The 24,313-nt window shown below is 45.4% G+C and overlaps 1 protein-coding gene across 2 annotated transcripts in view; it reads right to left on the reverse strand.

Annotated features, from left to right (window-relative positions):
• OXR1 (oxidation resistance 1) overlaps positions 1 to 24,313 on the reverse strand; it is a 660,539-nt gene that overhangs the window by 299,690 nt on the left and 336,536 nt on the right. For both annotated transcript variants that reach the window (XM_075352960.1, XM_075352958.1), the window contains exon 3: positions 8,314 to 8,498. In XM_075352960.1, the coding sequence (XP_075209075.1) occupies positions 8,314 to 8,498 (185 nt within the window). The remainder of the gene's footprint in view (positions 1 to 8,313; positions 8,499 to 24,313) is intronic.

The following is a 24,313-nucleotide window of genomic DNA, read 5'->3' on the forward strand; positions in this document are numbered from 1 at the left end:
TACCGATACCTCATCCAGGTCTGTGGCGAAAAAGCCCCTTGAGTGCAACAATGCAATAATGCTACTAAAGCTTCCAATCACTGCTATATTGCTGCCCATCTTTAAATGGGTAATATAGGGAAAGAGACCCTGATTCCAAATATGTATTACTTAGTTTACTGACAGTTGTGAAACATTCAGAGTAATAGATGTAGCATGTAGCAGAGCTCAGAATGCTAACCCCGCCCACAGCACAGCTTTCTGTGTACATTGTATATTTACAGTAGGCTGCTAATTAGTGCTGGGGGCAGGGTTAGGCCAGGAAACACACAGGCACCTAGTCTAGCAGTGATTATCTTCTGCCGATAAAACACTCATTGTATTGAAACAACACTACATAGCTTGATAAGTGACATCACTGAAATCAGTGTCCCAGCCCCTAGCCCATGCTCTCCTCAGATTACATAGCAAAAAGCCTGGTGTCAGATTCCCTTTAATGACAGGTTTTCAATATTTTCAAAAGAAAACCTGGCAGAAAAAGGAGCACAGAAAGGGTCTTATCCGGGGGAGAGGTAAAGAGTAAAGCACTGAAAGAGGCTCAATTTGAAGGATTGTGACAGTCACAACCACAATAATATCGTTTAGCACAGATGCTGCAGCCCCACAAGGAAAGTGAATTCAAACAGATGCAGAAGGGTTAATGCCGCACTGCTGTGAATGAGAGGAAACTCCAAGAGAGATTTGATGGTGATTTTATTAACAACGGAGATATTCATCTCCTTCATCAGGTCAAATCAAACTTACATTTTGACCTGAAGAAGGAGATGAATATCTCCGAAACGCATTTTTAAAGTGAACCTGGAGGTCCAATATGCACCCAGAACCACGAGCAGTTCTGGGTACATATTGCTAATCCCTGCCTAACCGTCCCTGTATCTAGTAGCATACATAAAAAGATCTTTAGAAAAAGTATTTCTAAAGATCCTTTATGATATACTAATGTGCTAATGAACGCAGGGACTAGCCACAAGTGCGTTATGTCCCTTGACTAGTTCGCCCTCTTAGCATGTTAGCACGCCCACAGGTGCGCGCTACCATTCTATTAAATGCCCATTGCCCAGCGTCATCAGCAGTGACGCGTGTACCTCACCAACCTAGATAGGTACCTGACCCTAGGTATCCCTAGTGCTGGACCCTAAATAGGGAATGGGTGGGATTTGGTCTTCATCAGCCCCACTAAACACTATAGAAGACACAAGGGGGAGACACGGGGAAAAAAACATGAACTACTTATCCACAGATGACACAGGCAGGAGTTCTGCAAGCTTCAGCAACAATACCACAGAGGAGAACAAGCCACATGCTTGCAACCAGAGCTAAAATGAACTGAATAATATCACCAGCACCAGTCCAGGGAAGATGGGAGTATTTAAGCACCAAGAGAATGCTAATGATCAGCAGCTAGGTGGAAGGAGAGCTCCTGCTGGGTCCAAAATGGGGAGAGATGAAAACCCAGCAGGAAAGCTACCTATTACAATGAATAGTAACAGTCGGAACAATGGAAAGTCAGGGAGCATTTTGCGCAGCTAAACACTGCGACCTTCTATAGCCAGAAACCACATGACTGTCTGTCACCCGTGACAAACCTATGACAATTATGTCATATGACAAAGGTTTTGTAAGGTTTTGTAATGCATAAGAAATAGAGATGAGAGGACGCGTGGAAGTTCTGTTTCTGTGCGTTTAGCCAGACATTAAACTCTGTTCTGTACCCGGACTTGACCTGAACCTCATTGAAAGTTACTGACTGAGCAGTTCGGCTCTCCACCCAAATACAGCCAGACAAAAACAGAGCCACACACACTGCAGGTAAACCAAAGTCTATGTGTACAGCTGCCACTGCCGGGAGCCCATTCAAGTACCCGGTCCCACCGATGTCACTTAGTGATCCTGAGCCTGCCTCCGTGCATAATTTGTGGTACATTAGTGGTCTCCGTGGCTTGAAGCTGTTGGTGGCTCTGCTCACTATTTGTAGTGTAGCTGTGCTCTTGAGGGCTGGCATATGGGACTTAAGTGGGTTACTGTGTCTGGAAACACCCCTGTCCCCCTCTTTGTGCTGATGCCCTCAACCTCTGAGCTCGTAAGGATGTCCTTGAAGATCCTCTCCCTTCCAGGTAAATTGCCAGGACGTTGAATCGGCTCCTTACCTAGGGTCCTGTACTCCGTCCTGCTCGGTACCGGTCAGTTCTCAGTTCTGTTGGGCCCTTCTGGTGCCGACAGTCCTCCAAGACTAAAGGCTGCTTTACACCAGGCAATCTATCGTGCGATAGATCGTCGGGGTCACGGTTTTTGTGACGCACATCCGGCATCGCTGGCGATGCCGGCCTGTGTGACACCTCCTAGCGACGCAATATGGCTCACAAATCGTGAGTCGGGTACTGCTCGTTAGGTTCCATAATATCGGTTACTTTAGTTGACCATCGTTTCCGTGGTAGCACACGTCGCTCCGTGTGACACCACGGGAACGATGAGCAGCTCACCTGCCTCCCGCGGCCGCCGCCGGCTCTATGTGGAAGGAAGGAGGTGGGCGGGATGTTTACGTCCCGCTCATCTCCGCCCCTCCGCTTCTATTGGCCGGCGCCCGTGTGACGTCGCTGTGACGCCGAATGTCCCTCCCACTCCAGGAAGTGGACGTTCGCCGCCCACAGCGAGGTCGCACGAGAGGTAAGTATGTGTGACGGGGTTTACTAACTTTGTGCGACACGGGCAGCGATTTGCCCGTGACGCAAAAAGGACGGGGGCGGGTACGATCGAATGTGAAATCGCACAATCGGTCGTACCGTGTAAAGCAGGCTTAAGTCTGTCACACCCTTGTCCAATGTGCCTGCTACCGGTCCCCGACTCCTCTGGACCCGAATCACCGCTTGCAACCCAACCAGTGTCCCTAGCTCCCCAGGAGCTCACTCTCCCAGCTCCTCTCTCTTTGGAGCTTACTCCTTTCTCCCTTATCTCCCTCTCACAATCTGCTCAGTCCCCCCCAAGTGGCTGGCCCATTTACAGTTAGTCCAACCCCCCAAGTGTGTCTGCTGTGAGGTGATTGGGTTTTGTGGTGCAGATGGGAGTGACATCGGTTTCTTGGGTACCTGGAACCATGGGGGGGTGAGCCCTGCACCCTGGGTAAGGATGCAGTACCCTGTGGCACCCTGATGTTTCAGGGGCGCCACAGACACATTGAACTTTACTGTTTGGGTTTGCTCATCTCTAGCCTGCAACCATGAAGCTGTCATGGATGTGGTTGTACCAAAAGTGCAGCACCAAATTTTTATCACAGGTACGATTTTGATAAATATTGCTCCTATCTGCATTATTTTTTTTACCAAACTTGAAATCAATACTACACTCTTATTACTGCTACTACACTACAAAAGTATTGAAAATCGGGATAATGGTTACATATGGTCACCAATGACTGCTACACAATATACCAAGAAAAGATATATTATCCCCAAGCAAGATTCTGTTTATTCTACGCGATGATGGGGTGAACACCACAACTCCTGCCGTGCAGCATTGGGACTAAGGGAGCCAAGCACATAAAAGTGGCTGTTAGGCTTGAAGGATGTAAGATTTTATTGCACATCTGGGATCTATTAGATGCCAAGTTTCTGCCTGTTAAGTCACATTTCTGCGATCATTTCTTACTTTGTATTCCATAAACTTGCTATAAGGAAACTTGTCACCTCTGATGAGTTGGGAGCAGCGGGCAGATGATACCGCAGGGAGTACAAGGAAGATAGGAGCTGACCACAGACATATTCTACATAACATACTCCAAGAAAATATATATCTGTGCATCTTGCACACAGGTGATGCTTTGCGGTGCTTTCCTGAACTACAGAGCTGGCAGTGACATGTTTCCATCGTGCAGAGCATCTTGCATTTGGAGATGCTCTGCTGTGTTTCTTTCAGCACTAGCTTACAGGTTGTTCTTCCTTCCTGGTAATTGCTCTGTTTCATTACTGAGCATGCTCTCCCAGATCCTCGCCAGTCGTACTCTCTGGTTCTGCAGTTGTGTTCATGGCCTGTGTTTGTGCTTGTGTTCTGATCTAAGTTTTCTGACCCCAGACCGTTGATTGAGTCCTCTATGCCCGCTCCCTGTTCTTGTCGTTACCTCCTGGCTTCTGATCTCGGACCGTTACCTGACCATGTCTCTGTCTGCTCCCTGAATCTAATATGTACTCTCCTGGAATTCTGACCCTTGGCCTATGACTTGACTGCGGTTCTGCTTACTCCCTGTGTCCTGTCATGTCCTCCTGTTTCCCGACCCCGGCTTGTCTGACTAACCTTCCATCTATACTATCTGTAAGTAGTGATTAGCATCACAATATCGTTATGTCATTCCTGTTTATTCTATTAAAAATAAAAAGCGAACAAAGAGTCTTAACGTAAATCACACAGTGGGTAAATAATCGTCAGATACTCACCCCTGTGGTTATGTGAAACACAACCAACAGACAAGCATAAGACTAGTAGCTGCGGCCACTGACAAGGATCCAGTCCAAAGACAAAACAGAGTGGTAATAGGAGATCCGCGCTCGCCAGTAAGAAGGTCCAGACTCCGGTAAAAGAATAATATCTTTATTCTTCCAGTCACCACACAATGCGTTTCGGGGATATGCACTACCCCTTCATCAGGTGTTTAAATGACCTGATGAAGGGGTAAGTGCATATCCCCGAAACGCGTAGTGTGGTGACTGGAAGAATAAAGATATTATTCTTTTACCGGAGTCTGGACCTTCTTACTGGCGAGCGCGGATCTCCTATTAACACTCTGATTTTTCTTTGGACTGATTCCTGTTTATTTGTTGGTTGTCCTTAATATGTTTTCTGAGCGAATATAAAAAACAAAATACAAAAAAATAAAATATAACCATAAAGCTCCACATGTCCACCCCTAATTGACAAGTATAATCATTATAGGGTGAAACATGATTATAACAGCAGAATGAAAAATATTTCTTATCTCCTTGATGCAAATTGCGCACGGAAAGTTGCTCTATTGAATTTCAGATTTGCAATTTGCAGAGGATTCGAGTGACATTTGCCTTGTAACCTTTGTAAATGATCACACCTGCTGATTGAGCGTTCTGCCATATGCTTCGAGAGAGGGATTGAAACATTAATATCCAAAATAACTTCAAGAAGCAGAACCTAATTCCCTGCACAGTCCTTGGGCTCAGACATACTTCATTCAGACCCGAGCTCCCCAGACATTCGGCTAATGGGCAGAGTCATTACACATTCTCGTGCAGTGGATGCTTATCCAGCGGCCAGAGCAGGCGCTTCTTACTGTTCTCCTTTTTCAAGGATGCACCGTGATGGGTAACATTTCAAGTTACCAAATATTTAAAGATGGAATTTAAGGTGATAGGAGGAATCTTTCAAGTATATTACCTGTGGTAGGGTCTTATATTATTGTTTTTGCACCGAAAGATGGTCTAGGGCTTATTTTCAGTGGATGCCTTATTTTTTCCATGAACAACAATCCACATTTATTCTTGAACAAAAAAAAACCTAAATTTATTCCAATATAGTCATATTGCATTTGCAATGACAACCTAATCATATGAAGTGATGTCACAAAGGTCCTTAAGCAGTGTTATTGTGCCGCCCTGGCAAAACCAGGGTGTCACAGAGGTCTGCATACATCTTTATGGTGCAGAGCTCACTCTCCCTTGGGGAGTTTCCCACACTAATACACACCAACCAATCAGGCCCCACTCGCCCCCTCCTCAGGAAAACGGGAGGGGGAGAGAGGAGCTTGGAGAGAGCAGAGTTTAGTTTCAGTCAGTCTGCAGGAGGAGAGAAGTCTGGACGCTGCTCCAGTGGGGAGCTAGGGAGAGTGGCAGTAAGGGCCTGAGGAATAGGCCAGCTGCTTGTGGGCCCCGAAGTGGACCGGGAGAGGGTAGTGGCCCCCCCGGTGCCAGCTGTTGGGACCCTGTCTGGACCTGTGCACGGAGCAGACACAGACCGCAGGCAGGAAAACAACACCTGAATTACACACACGGGTGTGGGACCCGTCCTCACAGCATCCGTGGGCACCAGCTACCAGCAATTTGGTTTACAAAAGAATCTGAGTATTTCTTCCATCTGCGTTCCTGACCCTCCACATCAATCCAGCTTCATCCAGCACCAGGATAACCGAACTGTGAGTGTACTGCTCCCTGCAATCCCTGCCACCACCAAAACTCCCAGCTGGGCCCCGGGTCTACAACTCCCCTACCCGTGGAGGGGATCCCACCTTGCTGCCCCACACCATCAGTCCTGGGCACGGTCCCCAGCGGCAGCGGCGGTGCCACCATCTCATCACCGCAACCCACGGGTGGCGTCACGGACAATCTCCCTTACCTAATCCCCTTTTTGCTGTGGAGCCTGGTATCACAGACCGGGTCACGCCACCGTGATACTTACAGAAGTGACCCCTTGGCCCGGATCTGAGTACCCCCTTATCCCTGGGTGATACATTATCATCAGGATATACAACTATTATATTAATATTGAGATATACCAAACCAAGAATAAAGATAACAATGTTTGCAGTAAAATAGGTTGCACAATTTTTTCTATGCATTACCTCCCGCCTCTCTGTTATGGACAATATAGCAGATGAGATTGGTAACAGTATCAACAACAGCTTTTGTGTTCTTGAAAAGGCCAACACTTTTGAGAACTGGGCAAACCCTCTTTGTGAGATGATCACATTAGAATAATCGTGCAAGTAAATGTTGTCACCAAGTCCTTAAACATTCTGTACGGCCTAAAATATACCATATATTGATATTATCATTTAAATAGGACCCATCAACAGGTCAAAAACAGTCAGATTTTGCACTTATTTTTATGGTTTTTACCAAAGGGGCGTGGCTAATAGGGTAATAATGTAAAGCAGCCTAAAGACATGCCCCCAAAGAACCCTAAGGCTGCTTTCGCACATCCGGCTTGAGCTGTGCGGCTCAATCCGGCTGTGCAAGCTATGCAACGGATGCGGTGAAAACACCGCATCCTTTGCATAAGTTTTTCCCATGCGGCCCGTCCGGTTTTTGCCGCTTGCGGCATGCTACTGAGCATGCGCAGTGGCAAAAACCGCATGCGGCGGCCGGATGCGGTTTTTGCCGCATCGCGCCGCATCCGGCCACCATAGGCATGCATTGAAAACTGCGCCGCATCGGTCGGATGCGGCACAATGCGTTTTTTTTTGCCGCACGAAAAAACGTGCCAGGCAACGTTCCATTCGGCCGCCGCATCGGCTAAATCTGCCGCATGCGGCAAAAAACGGATGGAACGCAAGGCCATGCGGCACTAATTAAAGTCTATGCAGGAAAATCGCAACCGGCAGCAAAAAGAACGGTTGCGATTTTTCTGCAAAGTGCCAGATTGTGCCGCATTGCAGAAACCGGAGGTGTAAAAGCAGCCTAATAGAGCCTGTATGATACTAATATCATGCCGCATACTAGGGATGGTCCGGCAAAGCCAAAACACACAACAACAGGGTTATACCACGACAAACAAAGGGTACTTCAGGGACACTTTGACAACGGAGGACCCTAGGACTAGTGAGAAAGAAAATGGGCACCTCCTCCATTTACCTGTTGCTGTACCCTGCACTCCTAGCCAGTCCCTATACAGGTTCCTAACCTGTTGCCGAGCAGGAACCTAAAGCCCTGAAAAGACCCTACAATAGTCCCTGGCTAGGGAGTGGGCAGTTTAGGGTCGCTAGCCCCACCGCTGCACTGAAACAACACATCATGGAAGGAAGACAGACAGGGGGAAGTAGTACAACAGAATTGTGCAGTCACCACCAAGGCTGCAGCCACACGAACAACTCCTTCCACCTCCAGGTTCAGCAACCAAATGGCAAAGAGAATATTCAGCACCTTCTGCTGGTAGTAGAGGGTATAGAAATGGACTGGAAGTGATCCCAAACCGGAAACACCTGAGATGGTAATTAACCTGCTTGCTGGCAAGGACTACTGACATTAACCCTACGACTGCCAAAGGAAAGGAATACACATTTAACATTGAGAGTCCAGAATGGAAATGACTCTCAAGTTCTGAATCTGAATCTGTCACTAGTCTTATACTGCAGAGAAATGGCCGTGACAACCAGGTAGTTTATACTCGGACTCTATCCATTTTTCTTCAAAGATCTAATTTATAGACTGTTTCATTCTTTCATGGACTCATTGATTCAAGATTTGATCACATAAGGCTGAAGCCAAATAGAGCCTGAGGAGCCACATTGTTCTTCCCCAATTATGACACCCCTGGACTCACCAATGGTGTACCCTCTCTTCAACTCTCCTCTTCTTGGGTGGCGTTTTTGAGTATTTGCAGTATTGTGCTCCTCTTCAGAGATAGTCTTACTGACCAGTGGCGGTTTGCTTGCTTGTGGTGGCGCATCGCTCAGAAGATTATATCCCGGGGAGGCAATGTCCACCGACTGGGACTTTCTTTTCAACCTGTTAAAAGAAAAAAAATTGCTAATTAATTAGGATCCTTATAAAAATGTAAAATACATTATTACAGTGAGTAAAGACGAAAACGTCATACAACCAAAAATATGAAATGGCCACTGTTTTTTTTAATAAACTAAGCACTAATCAAATACAATACAAACAAATAAAAGAAACTTTCTAATGTTTATTTATCAGAGAAATTATTATTTTTTCTCCACTTATGAGGAAGAAGTAGAGTGAAAAGAAGTGAAAAAGAGACAGTACTAGTAAGAGTTTATTTCACCCAAGAGCTGGATACACAGCTACACTGCTCAATGTCCTCCATACTTACTGCTACATAGAGACAGGAGAGCAGGACTGCCGCATGTCTGTGTACTGTGTATGGGAGACATCATAGAGCTAGTCTCCACCTAGTAGCCCAGGGACAACTGAAAATTAGAGCCTGCAAATGTGAAAAATAATGTAAAAACTGCAGAAGACAAGAATTTAATGGCCAATTTTTATATTTATTATTAGAAGAACTGTGACATAATTGGGGGGGGGGGGTTTGTTCCTTTGTTAAAGGGAAGCATTCACCAAATTTGGTGACTATAAGCTGCGGCCACCACCAGTGGGCTCTTATATACAGCATGTTAGAATGCTGTGTATAAGAGCCCAGGCCGCTGTGTAGAACATAAAAATCACTTTATAACACTCACCTAAGCTCACTACAGTACTTTGATCTGCCCTGCTCAGGGCAGATCAAAGTGTGCCTGCGCAGGACCTCAATTCCGGCTAGTGTGGATGACGTAGGACGCGTCATGCTCATGCACCCAGGCTTCAGAAGAAGGAGGACAAAGATGGCTGAAAAAGGAAGCGCCAGTACCGGAGAACGGAGACACCCATCCGACCAGTCTGCACCGCAGCGCCTGTTTAGGTGAGTATTATAAAGTGTTTTTTATGTTGTACACAGCGGCGTGGGCTCTTATATACAGCATGTTAAAATGCTGTATGTAAGAGCTCACTGGTGATGGCCGCAACTTATAGGCCCCAAATCTGGTGACAGGTTCCCTTTAAGGATCTTGATCAGAGAGGAGTGGACCTGAACACTGACTTTACAAAACAAAATCAGTGTTTGAGCTCGGATGCTTTACGTATGCTAACCACTCTCTCGAGCATCACTGTGCTCGGGTACACTCGGTGCTCAGCCCAGTGTGAGCTGCTTGGAGTCTCTGAATGGCTGTCACTGAGGGTAAATTCAGCATTATCAGATGTAATGTGTACTAAAAAAATAAAAACTCCGCTCTCCCTTTCCTGGAAGTGATCCGTTTATGGCTGCTGCATGTGAGCAGAGACTTGAACTGCCCAATTAGTGACTTCCAATGGGGTTCAGGTCAAGTCCAGGTCCCAAACTGCAGTTTATGTAAAGCCCGGCTGAACCCCGGAACCGAATTTCAACAGGTCCGCTCATCTCTACTCTTGATGTTTTGGTCAGAGCAGTAACAAGAACGTCTCTCTCTGGAGAACCCATCTTGTCCTGTGTTACCCAGAACACCCACTGACTTGAATGGGCACCATGTAATGATTCTTTTCACCAGCGGTGGTGCTGCAGGGAAAATTAACACTTTTTTTCCCAGTTGTCTCCACAAATAACGCCTAGTTGCTAGACTTTACAAGTGCACAATTTAGATTGCAAGTATATATATGGTATTACAAAAATAAAAAAAACTGTCCCTTGGATGTTGAAGGGTTGAAAATGCTTGTAATGTAACCCAATTTTGGGTTGGCTACTAGTGACAAGCCATGGACAGTAAAGTTAGTAGGGGTATACAGAAAGAAATCATCGATGCACCAAGCAAAACTCTACTTAGTAAAACCTTTTCCAAATCTATTATTTTTAGTAATACTCCAAACAAACAAGTTATCTCATATCCTCAGAATAGGGAATAGCTTGCTGATCGCTGATGGTCTGTTTGCTGGGGCCCCCAGGATCCTGAGAATAGAACTCTGCAAACCTGTTTTGAATGAAGTGGTGTACCGCCCATACCGGTGTCCCTGCGCTGTCCCGCCCCCCTCTCCTAGCAGGAACGTCACTTCTCTCATCTGCCCAGGCATCCTGCAGTGGATTCTCCATCCCCGTTCCATGCTGCCGTCTCCCGGAACCTGTGTACACCTCATAGGCTTCCTGGTTGTGTCTAAGGGGTGCATGCATGGCCAAGTCCCTTTTCTTAAAGGTCCATTATACTCTGACCTGGATGTACCTCTCAGGTCAGCTGAGATGTTGCAAGTATTTAAGGCACCTTCCCGTTAAGGGAGGTGCCTGCTTAATTAGTTAGTTACGTTGCTAGTTCTCAGATACCTTAGTGCTGCTGTCATTGTGCTGAGTACTGCTGCTGACACTTATCTATATTTCAGTGCTGTGCTAGTTTGCTGATCTGCTGCTGCTCCTACCATCCACATGGCCGCTACCATGATATGTGCAACTTCAAGCATCCACAACGGTCGCTGCTGCCATATCTACCCATCTATCCACTCATCCTGGATGGATCCACTACGCTGCCTGGTGCTGCAGCCATTTCTACCTAAGACTGTGCTGTGTCCATGGCACCAGCTGCCGGGGTAGCAAAGATCCCCTAGGGCTGCCCTCTGCCAGCTGCTTACCAGTGTGTGTACCTGCAGCCACCTCCAGTGGCAGTAGTGAAGCGCTCCCCCAGGCAATTGAACAGTATCTTTGGTCAAGTGGACCCACTAATACAGTGCTCACCCCGCGAACATAACAAGTGGGGATGAATATGTTGGACCTCCACTCCATCCATTAAGATTGCAGGAGAAAGCCAAATCCCTTGCTCAAATATAAGAGGTAGAGAGCGGCAGTACAGCTCATTACATGTGTGGGATATGAGTTATACAACAGCAAATAATTACTGATATAAAAAAAAGTAATTTAAACTTTAAGATGCTCTGACCCTGCATTTTTCTGTATAAGTTGTGCCCTTCTCCTGTGCATCGTTATGTGCAGATCCATCAATATTACCTAGTTAATTTTATCTTCAAGTGTACGGATTCTCCGGGGAGAGGTGATGTGTAGCCTCCTGTTTCCCAGCAGATGAGAGGAAGCATCTGGCTGCTGACAAATTGTACAATATTAATTTGGAAGCTTGTCTCCAGAAATATGATTAATTTGATTACATTGTGCCAATATGGCGTAATAATTGAGCATGACCAAAATACATGGAATGGACCTGCGCTGGAGGTCAGGTCTCTTATTAGGTAATTTGGGATAAGCACTTAGCTGGAGGCTTCGTTTCATAACCAGATTGTGAGCTGCATTTTATATCGCAGGATATATAAATACCCAAAACAGTGTTGCAGATGCTCCGGTCACACATATTGACAGCTGGATTTAAAGGGGTCATATAACTTATTTTTCCCAAAAATATAACTGCAAATGATAAAAAATCTAATATATAAAGCTGAGTGTATCTGCGTATGTGTGTGTGTGTGTGTGTGTATGTCCTCTAAAGGAATCCGCAGCATCGCATTTACAATCACGAAATTTTGCACAGACGCCTCTTGTGACTCAGGGAACGTCATAGACTATGTTTTGACTGGAAAACTTTAATCCTGCGCTTTACAGTTACTCTCCAAAAATCCTGCCTCCATTAGAGTCAATGGAGCTGGAAGCCACATGTTATTATTAGCAGCTCTGATTGGTTCCTCTAGGAACGAAAGATATTCATAGTATAACAAGCTTATGTTTGAGGTAATAAGATATCGGTGGAGAAGGATAGAGATAGACAGAGACAGACAGACAAAGAGACAGAGGCAGATAGAGAGAGGCAGGGAAAAAGACAGGCACAGAGACAGGGAAAGAGACAGAGTGAGAGAGAGACAGACAGGGAAACAGACAAATAGACAGAGAAAGAGACAGATGGGGAAAGAGACAGACGGGGAAAGAGACAGACCTGGAAAGAGACAGACCTGGAAAGAGACAGACCTGGAAAGAGACAGACAAGGAAAGAAACAGACAAGGAAAGAAACAGACAAGGAAAGAGACACAGAGATAGAGACAGACAGAGACAGGCAGACAGGGAAAGTGACAGGCAGCAAAAGAGAGATACAGACAAAGACAGATGGGGAAAGAGACAGACCTGGAAAAGAGACAGACTTAGGAAAGAGACAGACTTAAGGCTGCTTTACACCAGACAATCTATCGTGCGATAGATCGTCGGGGTCACGGATTTTGTGACGCACATCCGGCATCGCTGGCGATGCCGGCCTGTGTGACACCTCCTAGCGACGCAGTATCGCTCACAAATCGTGAGTCGTGTACTGCTTGCTAGGTTTCATAATATCGTTTAATTTAGTTGACCATCGTTTCCGTGGTAGCACACGCCGCTCCGTGTGACACCATGGGAACGATGAGCAGCTCACTTGCCTCCCGCGGCCGCCGCCGGCTCTATGTGGAAGGAAGGAGGTGGGCGGGATTTTTACGTCCCGCTCATCTCCGCCCCTCCGCTTCTATTGGCCGGCGGCCGTGTGACGTCGCTGTGATGCCGAACGTCCCTCCCACTCCAGGAAGTGGACGTTCGCCGCCCACAGCGAGGTCGCACGAGAGGTAAGTATGTGTGACGGGGGTTACTAACTTTGTGCGACACGGGCAGCGATTTGCCCGTGACGCAAAAAGGACGGGGGCGGGTACGATCGATTGTGAAATCGCACAATCGGTCGTACCGTGTAAAGCAGGCTTTAGGAAAGAGACAGACCTGGGAAACAGACAGACCTGGAAAGAGACAGACCTGGGAAATGGACAGACCTCGAAAAAGACAGACCTGGAAAGAGACAGGCCTGGGAAAGAGACAGGCCTGGGAAAGAGACAGACCTGGGAAAGACTGGTGTCTACAACAATCATGTGCCGCCCTATTGGCATTACCTTTCAGTGATGGGAGCCATGATGTCAGTAATGTTGGAGATGACTGGTTATTATATATAACAATTGCTTGCAACAGTTAAATAATGATGGACAACCCAGTTAAAGTGATTTTTTGGGGGGGTTCAAAAAGCCCATGGTACAGTTTCTTTTAAAAAAAATAACTTTGCCTTACTCAATGTCCTCGGCTCCATGAACGAGTCTCTCTTGCTATTCTCAGTGTCTGTTATTGTCTGTTACGTCAACAGCGCTGCAGACAATCAGTAAGCTCAGTTGCTCTGCCCGAATAAACAGTACAAGCCATTCAGAGCTCACCAATTGGCTGCAGCACTACTGACATGTAGTGACCATACATAACGGATAATGGAAGCAGCTGTTGAGATTCAGCGCTATTTTCTGGTACACGTAGTGGGTTCAACTGGTCGTAACAGCCAACACACCCAGAGCTAGCACCCTATAGATTCACCTATACAAAGACAGGAAAGTGTTGTGAAATGTTTTAAAGAAGACAGGTCTTGAAGCGGTCACCACCAACAAAGGCTTTTGTACAAAGGAGCCCACCCCACAGAACTTCTGAAGAGTGTTTGGGTGGAAGAATGGACCAAAATCACACCTGAGCAATGCATGTGACTAGTTTCATCATACAGGAAGTATCTTGTCATCACCAACAAATACCTCCAATTATTAATGTAATATACGGTAGTTCTCCTGATATAGCCATGTCTCTTACCTCATGTGCAGGGTATTTCCGGAGGTATCCGTGGTTACGACCATAAGCAACTAAGTACCTGTCACTATATGAGTGGACATAACCATGGATACCTAGGCTAAAATGCCCTGCACATGAGGTAAGCGACATGGCTATATCAGGAGAACTAAACAACATTTATAATTGGAGGTATTTTTAACAGTGCCAAGCCTGTTAAAATCGCCATATTATCCACGCATATGTCTGCTGATCTCCTCAGCAGACATGTGCAGCTAACAGAAGCAGGTGGATTTCAGATCCACCGGGGCCTTTTAACCCTTTAGATATCACGCTGTCAAACTCTGACAGTGTCGCGGGCGGAGGAGGGGACGTTACGCTCTCCCACTGCTCGGGTCCGGCTGCCGCTGCTGCTGCGGCCTCTGCTGCTCGGTGGCTCGAGCGATGGGCCGGATCCCGGGGACTCGAGCGGCGCTCCTCGCCCGTGAGTGAAAAGGGGTTTGGTTTTGGGGATTTATTGTCCGTGACGCCACCCACGGTTGTGGTGATTTTTGGTAACACCACCGCTGCTCTGTATGGGGATCCCGGGAGCGGTGACAGGGAGCAGCAGAGTTGTTAGTTCTCCCCTCCGTTGGTAGGGGTTGGTTGTCCCGGGGCCCAGTGATGGGGTGGAGGATGAGGGATGACAGGCCAGGTGCGGGGCCTGGTGAGGTGCAGGGTCGCGGGGGGGCAGCGCTGTGCCTCACGGCACGGTGGTACTCACTCAGCCTGAGACGGTGACACAGTTCTCGGTAAAACACATGGCTGGAAAGACGGTTCCCACGGACGGCTGCTGTTGCTTTTCCCCGGTAGTTAATGGTGACTGTCTCTTTCCCTGCACCTAGTACTTCTGTTGGTTGCGATGGGTTCCCACCGGTAACCCGCTCCCCGACTTGGATATGGGCCGGAGGAGCCCCTCTTTGCCCGCAGGCGCTGGCCCTGAGAAACTGGTGCCTTGGCGGTGGCGGTGTCTCTCTCATACGGTTGGACTGTTGCGTTCAATCGGGACTTAGTTGTTTGGAAACCCGGAGGTCCCCTTCACTGACGGATTTGGCAAATTTATGACAACTCCTAGCCTTGCCGGGATCCGAAAGGCCCCTGCCAATGGTGCTGGCTTCTCCTTGTGTACCGGTCCGGTACCGCCGGGCCACCACCCGTTAACGGTCCTTACGGCACCTCCGATAGGCCACTCCTGCAGACGGTCACCGCCGTCTGCTAACCTTGCTGTCTCTGTCCGGGGCACACACCCGGACCAACTTCAGGCTCTGTTGCTGTCACTTTTCTCCTCACACTTGCTCCTCTACCACTCAACTCCTCTCACTTCCTCCTCCAACACTAATCTGCCAGTTTTCCCTCCTCCAGGACTGTGAACTCCTTGGTGGGTGGAGACCAACCGCCTGGCTCCACCCCCTGGTGTGGACATCAGCCCCTGGGGAAGGCAACAAGGATTTCTGGTCTAGCTTAGATGTGCCTAACCGGGGTGTAGGGTGTGGTGATGTCATTACCTGTGACCCCTGGCTGGTCCAGGGCGTCACAACAGCGCGATCTAATGTGCTCTGTTGTCATCGGCCCCATGAAGTGATCACGGGGCGCCAATGGTTTGGCATGGCAGTGAGGGTTCAACTGATTATTCCTGTCCCTGCCATGACTCACTTCCAGTGAATGCAGGCAGAGTGCCGGCACTCATAGGAGATCATCATTTCTGCTGTTCAGAGCGATGCTGAAGCACGACTCTCGTCAGCACTGATCAAACTGTGTAGTAATAATGTCCCTTAGGTAGACTAGTAAAATCATTAAAAAATGTAAAGAAAAGTTTAAAAAATATAACTATCTGACACCTACGTGGGTGGCCCTTTTCCATCTAGACCGCCCACTGGTGTGCCTCACAGAGTGTGGTATGAGGTGTGGTTAGGATTTGAATGCTGATGGAAGCAATACCAAAGGTTAGGATCCCAGAACCATGGAGGGTGAGTTCTGCACCAGAAGAGAAAGGAGTGCAGTTCCCTATTACACCCTGATTGGGTCAGGGGCGTCACATATGGATTACAGAGTTCAGGGAAAGACAGGCATCGGCACGTGATTGGCAACAGGGTGAAAGAACCCATATAGGGATGTTAGGGAGTGAAGGGATCAGCCTCAGGGGGAGTTCAGAAGGTGACCCTGCTCCACTTCCTCTTATCCCTGTGTACTGCGGCGCTCGACAGGGGTTCCCGTGTACCTGGCAGAACCCTGGTAGTCACCAACTCCACCACGTAATCAAGTAAAGAAAGTGTAATTAAACAATATATATATATATATTTTTATATATATATATATATATATATATATATATACACATACATACACACACACCAACTATATATATATATATATATATATATATATATACACACACACACACACGCATTATATATATATATATATATATATATATATATATATAAAATGTATGCTTTTTATTATCTTTACCTTTTATCTTTCTATCTTTTTGGTTTTTTTTACTCTATATACTGGTATATATTTTTTGCTTTTAATTAGTTTAAAAAAATATTTTCTCTTTAAAAAAAGACTGCTCTTATATTTTATCTTTCCTTTTTGTTTTTAACTTTTTTTTACTAAATATTAAATTAGTTCTTAATAATATTTGAATATTTGCTACAAATATAACAAGAAAAATTAGATGCATTTCATCAAGGTTTTTCTCAGAACCCTTTGATTCATTGGAAAAATAAATCCAGAGAGTAATCCACCTTTCAGATAGGTATCAATAGCTGTGGTCTGAAAAATGAAAGAGGATGAAGATGCATCTCCTAACATTTATTTATCACACGCAAAAAGCCTCTAATCACATTCCTCTCCATAAAAGTCAAACAATAGCATAAATCTCGATTTTCAGAACCTTCATAAATCGTCTCAGGCTTCTGCCATTTTGAATAATGCCGTCTTTTAATTCTCCTGCCTTACAAATACACCGCAAGATTACCAGTCATGTTAGAGGTCTGGGAGGAAAATGCATTAGCGGAAGGAGAAGAATCATGACTGATGTGACTGGAAGGAAATACTTTATAAATCTGGAGATATTACTCACAAGGAAGGAAGAAAAATCCTTCCTACCACAATTAATTGCTTGTTTTTCTTCAATGAGTGCAGTTATGGTTTATGCTTTGGTCACGACCCTTTTTGGAAAAATTCAATGAAATCTTAGGGACTTGATGACTTTAGACAAACTCCTTCTTGACCATTTTTCGTTTTTGCCCATTTATTTTTTCCTCCACCTCATGAGCCATAACATTTCTTCTTTAACATCCAAATAAGATCTTGTCTTTTGTGGGACGAGTTGTAGTTATTAATGACAATTTTTACTTTATCATGATATACTGAAAATACCAAAAATATTCCAAGTGAGATGAAACGATTAAAAAATGCAATGTCAACCACATTTTTTGAGTTTTTATTGACGGTGTTCATTATGTGTTCATATATTTGAAACGTCCACAAGGCTCCCAGGAATAAAAAGCTTCCTGGACACCAGATTTCCAAATCATTGAGGGGCCTAAAAACTCTTGTGAAGTACAGTAGGTTTTGAAAGTCTTAACGACACCCAAACATCCATTTTTTTGGGGAGTGGACAAGTCTTGGAGACGATATGGATAAGGAAGCGATGGTGTGGGCCTTTTGATCTCTTACTTTCGGTGGTGCTATGTCTGTGAATTTGAATCTACTATGATCTCTTGGCTCTCGTGACTACAGTATTGTAGAGGCTTTTCTTAAAACTGACCCTACCACCCCAAACCATTAACACTCCCACTCTTCAACCGGTGGTTCTCTCCAAATAAACACACATACCACAGTTTTGGATTAATTGGCCAAATCGACCTATATTAAACAAACATAAGAATAATAAATAATTTGGAAGTAAGGAGATTCTTGGAGCTCCAAAATCTGGTGGAAACCAATCTAATAATAAGTAGGATATACAGCATTACCACCAGCCACAACCCACAGGCTTGAGGGCACCTTTGTCGCTGGAAAACCTTTTCCATATCCTGACTTCCAGGGACCCCACCATGAAGAGTTCTAAAATCTGCTATGCAATTAACCAAAACTTAAAGTGGAGGTTACCATCCACTCAATGTACAAACCCCACCACAATTTGCCACCAACTCTAAGAACCACCTCACCACTGCTTGATGGACTGACCCTAACAAACTCCCCCATAGATTACTTCCAAACTTTCCTGTTACTTACCCCCAATTAAAACATGGTCAAGACCTATCCTTATGGTGCCCTCTTTACCGGTCAATAGCCCTCACTCCCTCCTTAATTATATATAAGCGCCACTCATAAATCGACCACACCCTTTTTAATCCCCCCTTAAACTTTTGACCCCACCAAAACCCGCTTTTTGCATTTTTGCATTTATTTAACCCCTGCTTGCCCTACAAAGCTGAGTCATGGGTCACTATTGTGGGCTCAGTTTAGCCTTCATCTTGACTTTATGAACATGAGAACATGAGTAAGACTATGTGTCGAAACGCGTAGTTCTATGGGGTTTCTGTAAGCACTCAATTTCCCTGCTGACCGCTTTGTATTTGAATTTTTTATGGATTTTTGAAATAAAACGTGGAATATTTTAAAGACACACTCTGAGGACTGCGCTGGACTTCTTTTTCTTCTATCTTGACTTTATACTTACATCTGATTATTGTCTGTATTTATGATATATTGTTTTGATATGGTAGTCCTTTTTTGATTTTTAGTTTCTATATTCTGACATATTTATACATACACAAAACAAACAATACAAAAATACACAAAACAAAGATACTGCAAAAATGTGCAGTGTGTTAATTAGATGTACGGTTAATAAATTGGACTATTAAAACAGGTATTAAAAAAAATTAAATGTGTATGTTACATTAAAGGGACTCTGTCAGCAGATTTCTGCAATGTAGTCTGAAGACAGCATGCTGCAAGAGTTAAAACAGAGACTTCAGCCCTGTGCCTGTTATCTCACAGTCTGTTTACATAGAATGTTAGATTAAGCCTGTTATCTTTATTATTAGTGGGTCTCAGCAGCACATGAATTGTAGTTAGACTCTGCCCCCTTCTGTAATTAGCAGCTATTGTCTATGGAAATGTACACTAAAAGCCTGGTGTGGGTAGAGGCAGGTTTCTCAGCACTGCTACATCAAAATCTCATATCTTTCACTGTGTCAAAACAGCTGTAGCCACTAATCTAAGTGATACATCATTGAACTCGGGGCCTCTTTGCCTACATCAGGCAGCTCTTAGATGAGGTAGCAAAAACCTGCTGACATATTTTGTGAAAAAAAAAAAAGAAATGGACAAAAAAAGTTTGCTAGTTTTGTGCTTCAAAAAGGAAGCACCCATAACAAGCCCCTGTATTCTCGTCCGGTCTAATATTAAACTATTAAAACTTAGGAGTGCGCGAAAAAAAAGAAGGAACTTTTTTTGTTTTTCCATGAGAATAAGAATCGCAAACTGTTCGAATTTGCCGTGACCTGCAAATTTCCCATTTGATGCACATTCGATCCTCCACAGATCGATTCAATCATTTCTAATAGTAGGTGATCCATCCGAAATATCTGGCCAAAAAATCTGCCTTTTTTTCAGAACTAGGATTGTGCATAGGATTGTAGGAAGAGTCAATTTACCGGTACTGTGGATAGAAAATCCATTATATGTCAATTAATGATGTGGCTGTTACTAAAAATGTAATTGCACCAGTGGCTTAACAGCATAACGTGCATACTTCACAACTTTTAAAGAACAAAAAGAGAGACAAAGTATGCGGCGCCTGCAATACAGGTCAAGATTACTAGTCCCTCCTATGTCTTACATACAGGCAGTGGCTCAGTGGTAGAGCTGCTGACTATGGACAAAGAGCTCACAAGCTCCTGAGTTCTAGCCCTGTCACAGGAAACCAGAGCAGATGAGAATTTAATTTATGCACTGAGTTAATTTATTCACTTCCCTGAGAGGAGGAGACCGGACAAGAGCAGTAAACAGCGGGACTGCGTGAGTGAGCTCTCAAATCGGGACAGTCCCGCTGAATCTGGGACGCTTCAGTGGTATGGAACGTATGCCAAAATATCGGCATATAGGCAGTGGTAAGCTGAAGAAGTTGCTACATGGCAAAATTCCCTAAAGCTCCTAATATTTTTGGTGAATTGAAAGTTCTCACTTTGACTTATTATTTTTTCCATTTTGTTCAGTGTTTCGCCCCCGGTTTCCCTGAACTTTAATATACCCATTTATTTGCACTTTCCGCCTAGTATTTCATTTTGAAATTCTGTTTATTCCTCAGGATGAATGTTCTTATTTTCCTAGATTAATGATTAGTAATTTGCAGAATTTCATACAGTCTAGACGCAGTATGTGTGTGGGAAGTTTACTACGTCAGTACGCATAGGGATTTATTATTATGATGTTATTCTTCCAGTAGCAGTCTCGCTATGCTGATTACTTGCAAATTACAGTTTTTACGCAGATAGATTAACATTTAGGACTGGATCATAAAATACAATGAAATGATGTCTGATTAGAGGATGTGTGCACTTACACAGAGTCCGACTAGCCCAGAGATTCATATAGGATCCACCGCTGGGTCCGAGCTCTCATACAATCATCTGAGTCTTATAAAATGTATATTTAATTGTCTAATGCATTGATGACCCGATAGGGTATGTACTGTATTCTTCTTCACATCTGTCTCTGTCACAGATATTGCAAACTTTTATGCTTTCTTTTTATATGTTGCAGGTACTTTATATACCTGCAGATCGGTGGGGGTCCAGATACTGAGCCCTCCCCCCACAATCACTGATCACCCAAATGTTGGCAGAGAATTATACCTGAGAACTGTGCAGGAAGCAGGAGTCCATTGCTCCCAGGTCAGCGAGCATGTAGACTAGAGTATGGATACAAAAGAAAGTCATAGGCTCCTGCCTCCTGTATCACACACTTCTTTGCCACCTTTTGAGCGAGCGGTAAGTGGTCTTAGGTCCCAAACTCTGACTGATATACAGGCCTTTAAAGTGACTTCAAAATTTTAAAAATTGCATAAAACTTTATTTATGGCATGGGTTATATAAAGACAAGACAGAGGCCCATAGGCTGGTCCTAAGACTTGTGACCCTGCACTGTCCCTTATCCCGAAGGTAGGTTTGATGGTAACTAGGTTTGAGCCCCCCGCATGACCCTAACTCCTGTCTGAATCCTAATCTTACTCAGTTTCTCCCACACCCTCGAGGCGGTCTGGGAAACACAAACACAAAACCCCACAAAACAACACAGAAAAGGGAGAATGGAAACTGGTCCACATAGCACTCAAAATATACAGAAGAGACAATATGTGTACTGGGGGCAACGCAAAAGGGGAGGAAGCAACGTACAACAGGGGAACACTCACACCACTAAGAAGTGCAGCATGAATCACCATAAACAGGAAAAAACACCAAGACCGAAATCGCTGGAGTAAAAACTGAAGCTATCATCGGCACCTCCAGGAAGGAGGCAGTGCCTTAAATAGGAAAGTGACAGCTGCACTTGTCAATCAGCAACTTGAGCTCTTAGGTATTACTCATCAGTCTGCAGGAATTAACTCCTGCAGAGCTGAAGACCAGTGAACCTGACCCACGGACACCCGGATCTGACTGAGCAATACAGAAGCCTCAGGTTGCCTGTCAGACTCAGTAGTGTGAACAGAGTTTGAGGACATCTGCCAGAAGGTTTGTGCAGAGCCGAACATCGCATGACAATTTATTGCAGAAGACCACCAGACACCTTTATAAATCAATGGTAATTCCCATGCAATGGATTTAGCATATTGGACAATGTGAATAGAACCTTAGGACACCCTACTATGTAAAATCCCAATACACAAGTGAGAGATTTGGAGGGAACTTAAAGTATATGGTACTGATGGAAGCAGCGGAACTACAGCATTTGGCTTCACTACAGTACTCAGACAGAAAAGGGCCCTTGTGCAAGAACAATCTACGGGCCCTTTGCAGCCCAAGAACTCATATAAATGCAAAAGTGCACCTGCTTTGGAGGTAAAAATGGGCCCCTTTAACTGTTGGGCCCCTGTGTGACCACACAGGTTGCACCAATGATATGTCCGCCCGTGCTTGGCTTTTTCCATTAGCCCCTTAGACTATGAATGGAACGACATGGCACAGGCTTGAACATTACTCTATTCAAACTGACTATGTTAGTGCAATGAGGAGGAAAAGGGAGCATGGGACCCCCATTATATTGATTTTTGGGGGTCCCAGCAATCATTTATCATGTATCTTGTGTCCATTGTGTGTCCAATCATTTATTATCTATCATACCTACGTCCATTTTTGTGTCATTATCACCTATCCTGTGTCTAGTCCTAGTCATGAGCGAGCACTACCAAGCTCGGGTGCTTGGTACTCGTAACGAGCAGTTGGATGCTCAGATGGGCGTGACTCGAGTACCCGAGTATAAGAAAAGTGAATGGGAAACGCAAGCATTTCCGCGAAGATTTGCAGGAAAAATGCTCGAGTCCCCCACTGACTTCCATTATACTCGGTACACGAGTCGTGCCCATCTGAGTGACTAACTGCTCGTTACAAGTACTGAGCATCCGAGCATGGTAGTGTCCGCTCATCACTAGTTACAAGTACTGAGCATCCGAGCATGGTAGTGTCCGCTCATCACTAGTTACAAGTACTGAGCATCCGAGCATGGTAGTGTCCGCTCATCACTAGTTACAAGTACTGAGCATCCGAGCATGGTAGTGTCCGCTCATCACTAGTTACAAGTACTGAGCATCCGAGCATGGTAGTGTCCGCTCATCACTAGTTACCAGTACTGAGCACCCAAGCATGGTAGTGCTCGCTCATCACTAGTTACGAGCACCTGAGCATGGTAGTGCCCGCTCATCACTAGTGTCACCCTTTAAAGGGACTGTTGCTATGCCCCAGAGACCCAATTACCATTTTGACTTTCCTGGCTGTTCCATTACTTCTTTTAAGTGCAAGTACTTTGAAAAATAATATAAAAAAGGGAAATATAATTGAGATATGTTCTTCAAATCTTATCTACATCTGGGCTGAAATCCATTTACTACCCAAGACATGCCTGATTTTTCCAGGTCATCTTCAGAAAATTCTGGAAAGTCCTAGGAAATGTAAGACTCTTAGCAACTCTGCTATGATGCCCGCCACATTGCCCCCTAGAGCAATACTCGATTCAAAGAACACTATAGCGATTTGCCAGCTTTTTCAAATACAGTCATGGCACATTCAGGCTGTCCCTGAACATAAAGATTTATGTAAACCACCAAAAGTGGGTAGACCCAGCAAGGTGGGGGTGTTCCAATGTGGAGTTTTGGAACCAAACTTAAGGCCCTGTGCGTACTAGGCCGTTTTTACCCGCGGATTTACCCGCGGTTTTGCTGTGGAAATTTCTTGAGAAATGTTTGAAATCTTTCTGCAGACATTTCCCAGCAAAACCTATGGGAAAAAAAATAGCTGTGCGCACACTGCGTTTTTTTTCCTCAAGAAAATTCTTTATGAAGATTTTCTTGAGAAAATTTCTTGAGAAAATGTGCATGTCACTTCTTTTCCGCAGGTACCTGCGGAAAACCCCCGGTATTTCCCTCCATTCACTGTAATGTAATCGCGAAATACCGGGGGTATACCGCAGGTAGCAAATGATGTGCGGTATACCCTCGGTATAGCCGCGATTTACCTGCGGTAATGCTCATCGCTGCCTGCGGTTTTGCAGGGAGTGATGTCATTATGCCAGGAAGAGGAAGCGGAGCAGCGTAAACACACACGTCACACTCCCTGGACGCCGCACAGACGCACTTCCGTGTGACCTCCAGGTTCCCGTGCAGTCTGTGTCCCGCTCCAGCCCCGCCGCTGCCAGCCCTGCAGTGTCAGTGTCTGCCCGCAGTGTCAGCAGCTTTTCACGCTGCAGCGCAGGCAGACACTGACACACAGCAGTGCGTGCAGCCGCGGGGATGATGAGCGCTGCTGTCAGGAGGTGAGGTGAGATCATTACCTGCTGTGACGATTTCCTGCCTCCTGACGTCACCGCGGGCACTGCTGTCTATGCCCGTCTTGCGAGCGGCCCGAGACTGTCACTAGCGGTGACGTCACG

Source organism: Anomaloglossus baeobatrachus, chromosome 6 (genome assembly GCF_048569485.1).
Source record: "Anomaloglossus baeobatrachus isolate aAnoBae1 chromosome 6, aAnoBae1.hap1, whole genome shotgun sequence".
NCBI lineage: Eukaryota > Metazoa > Chordata > Amphibia > Anura > Aromobatidae > Anomaloglossus > Anomaloglossus baeobatrachus.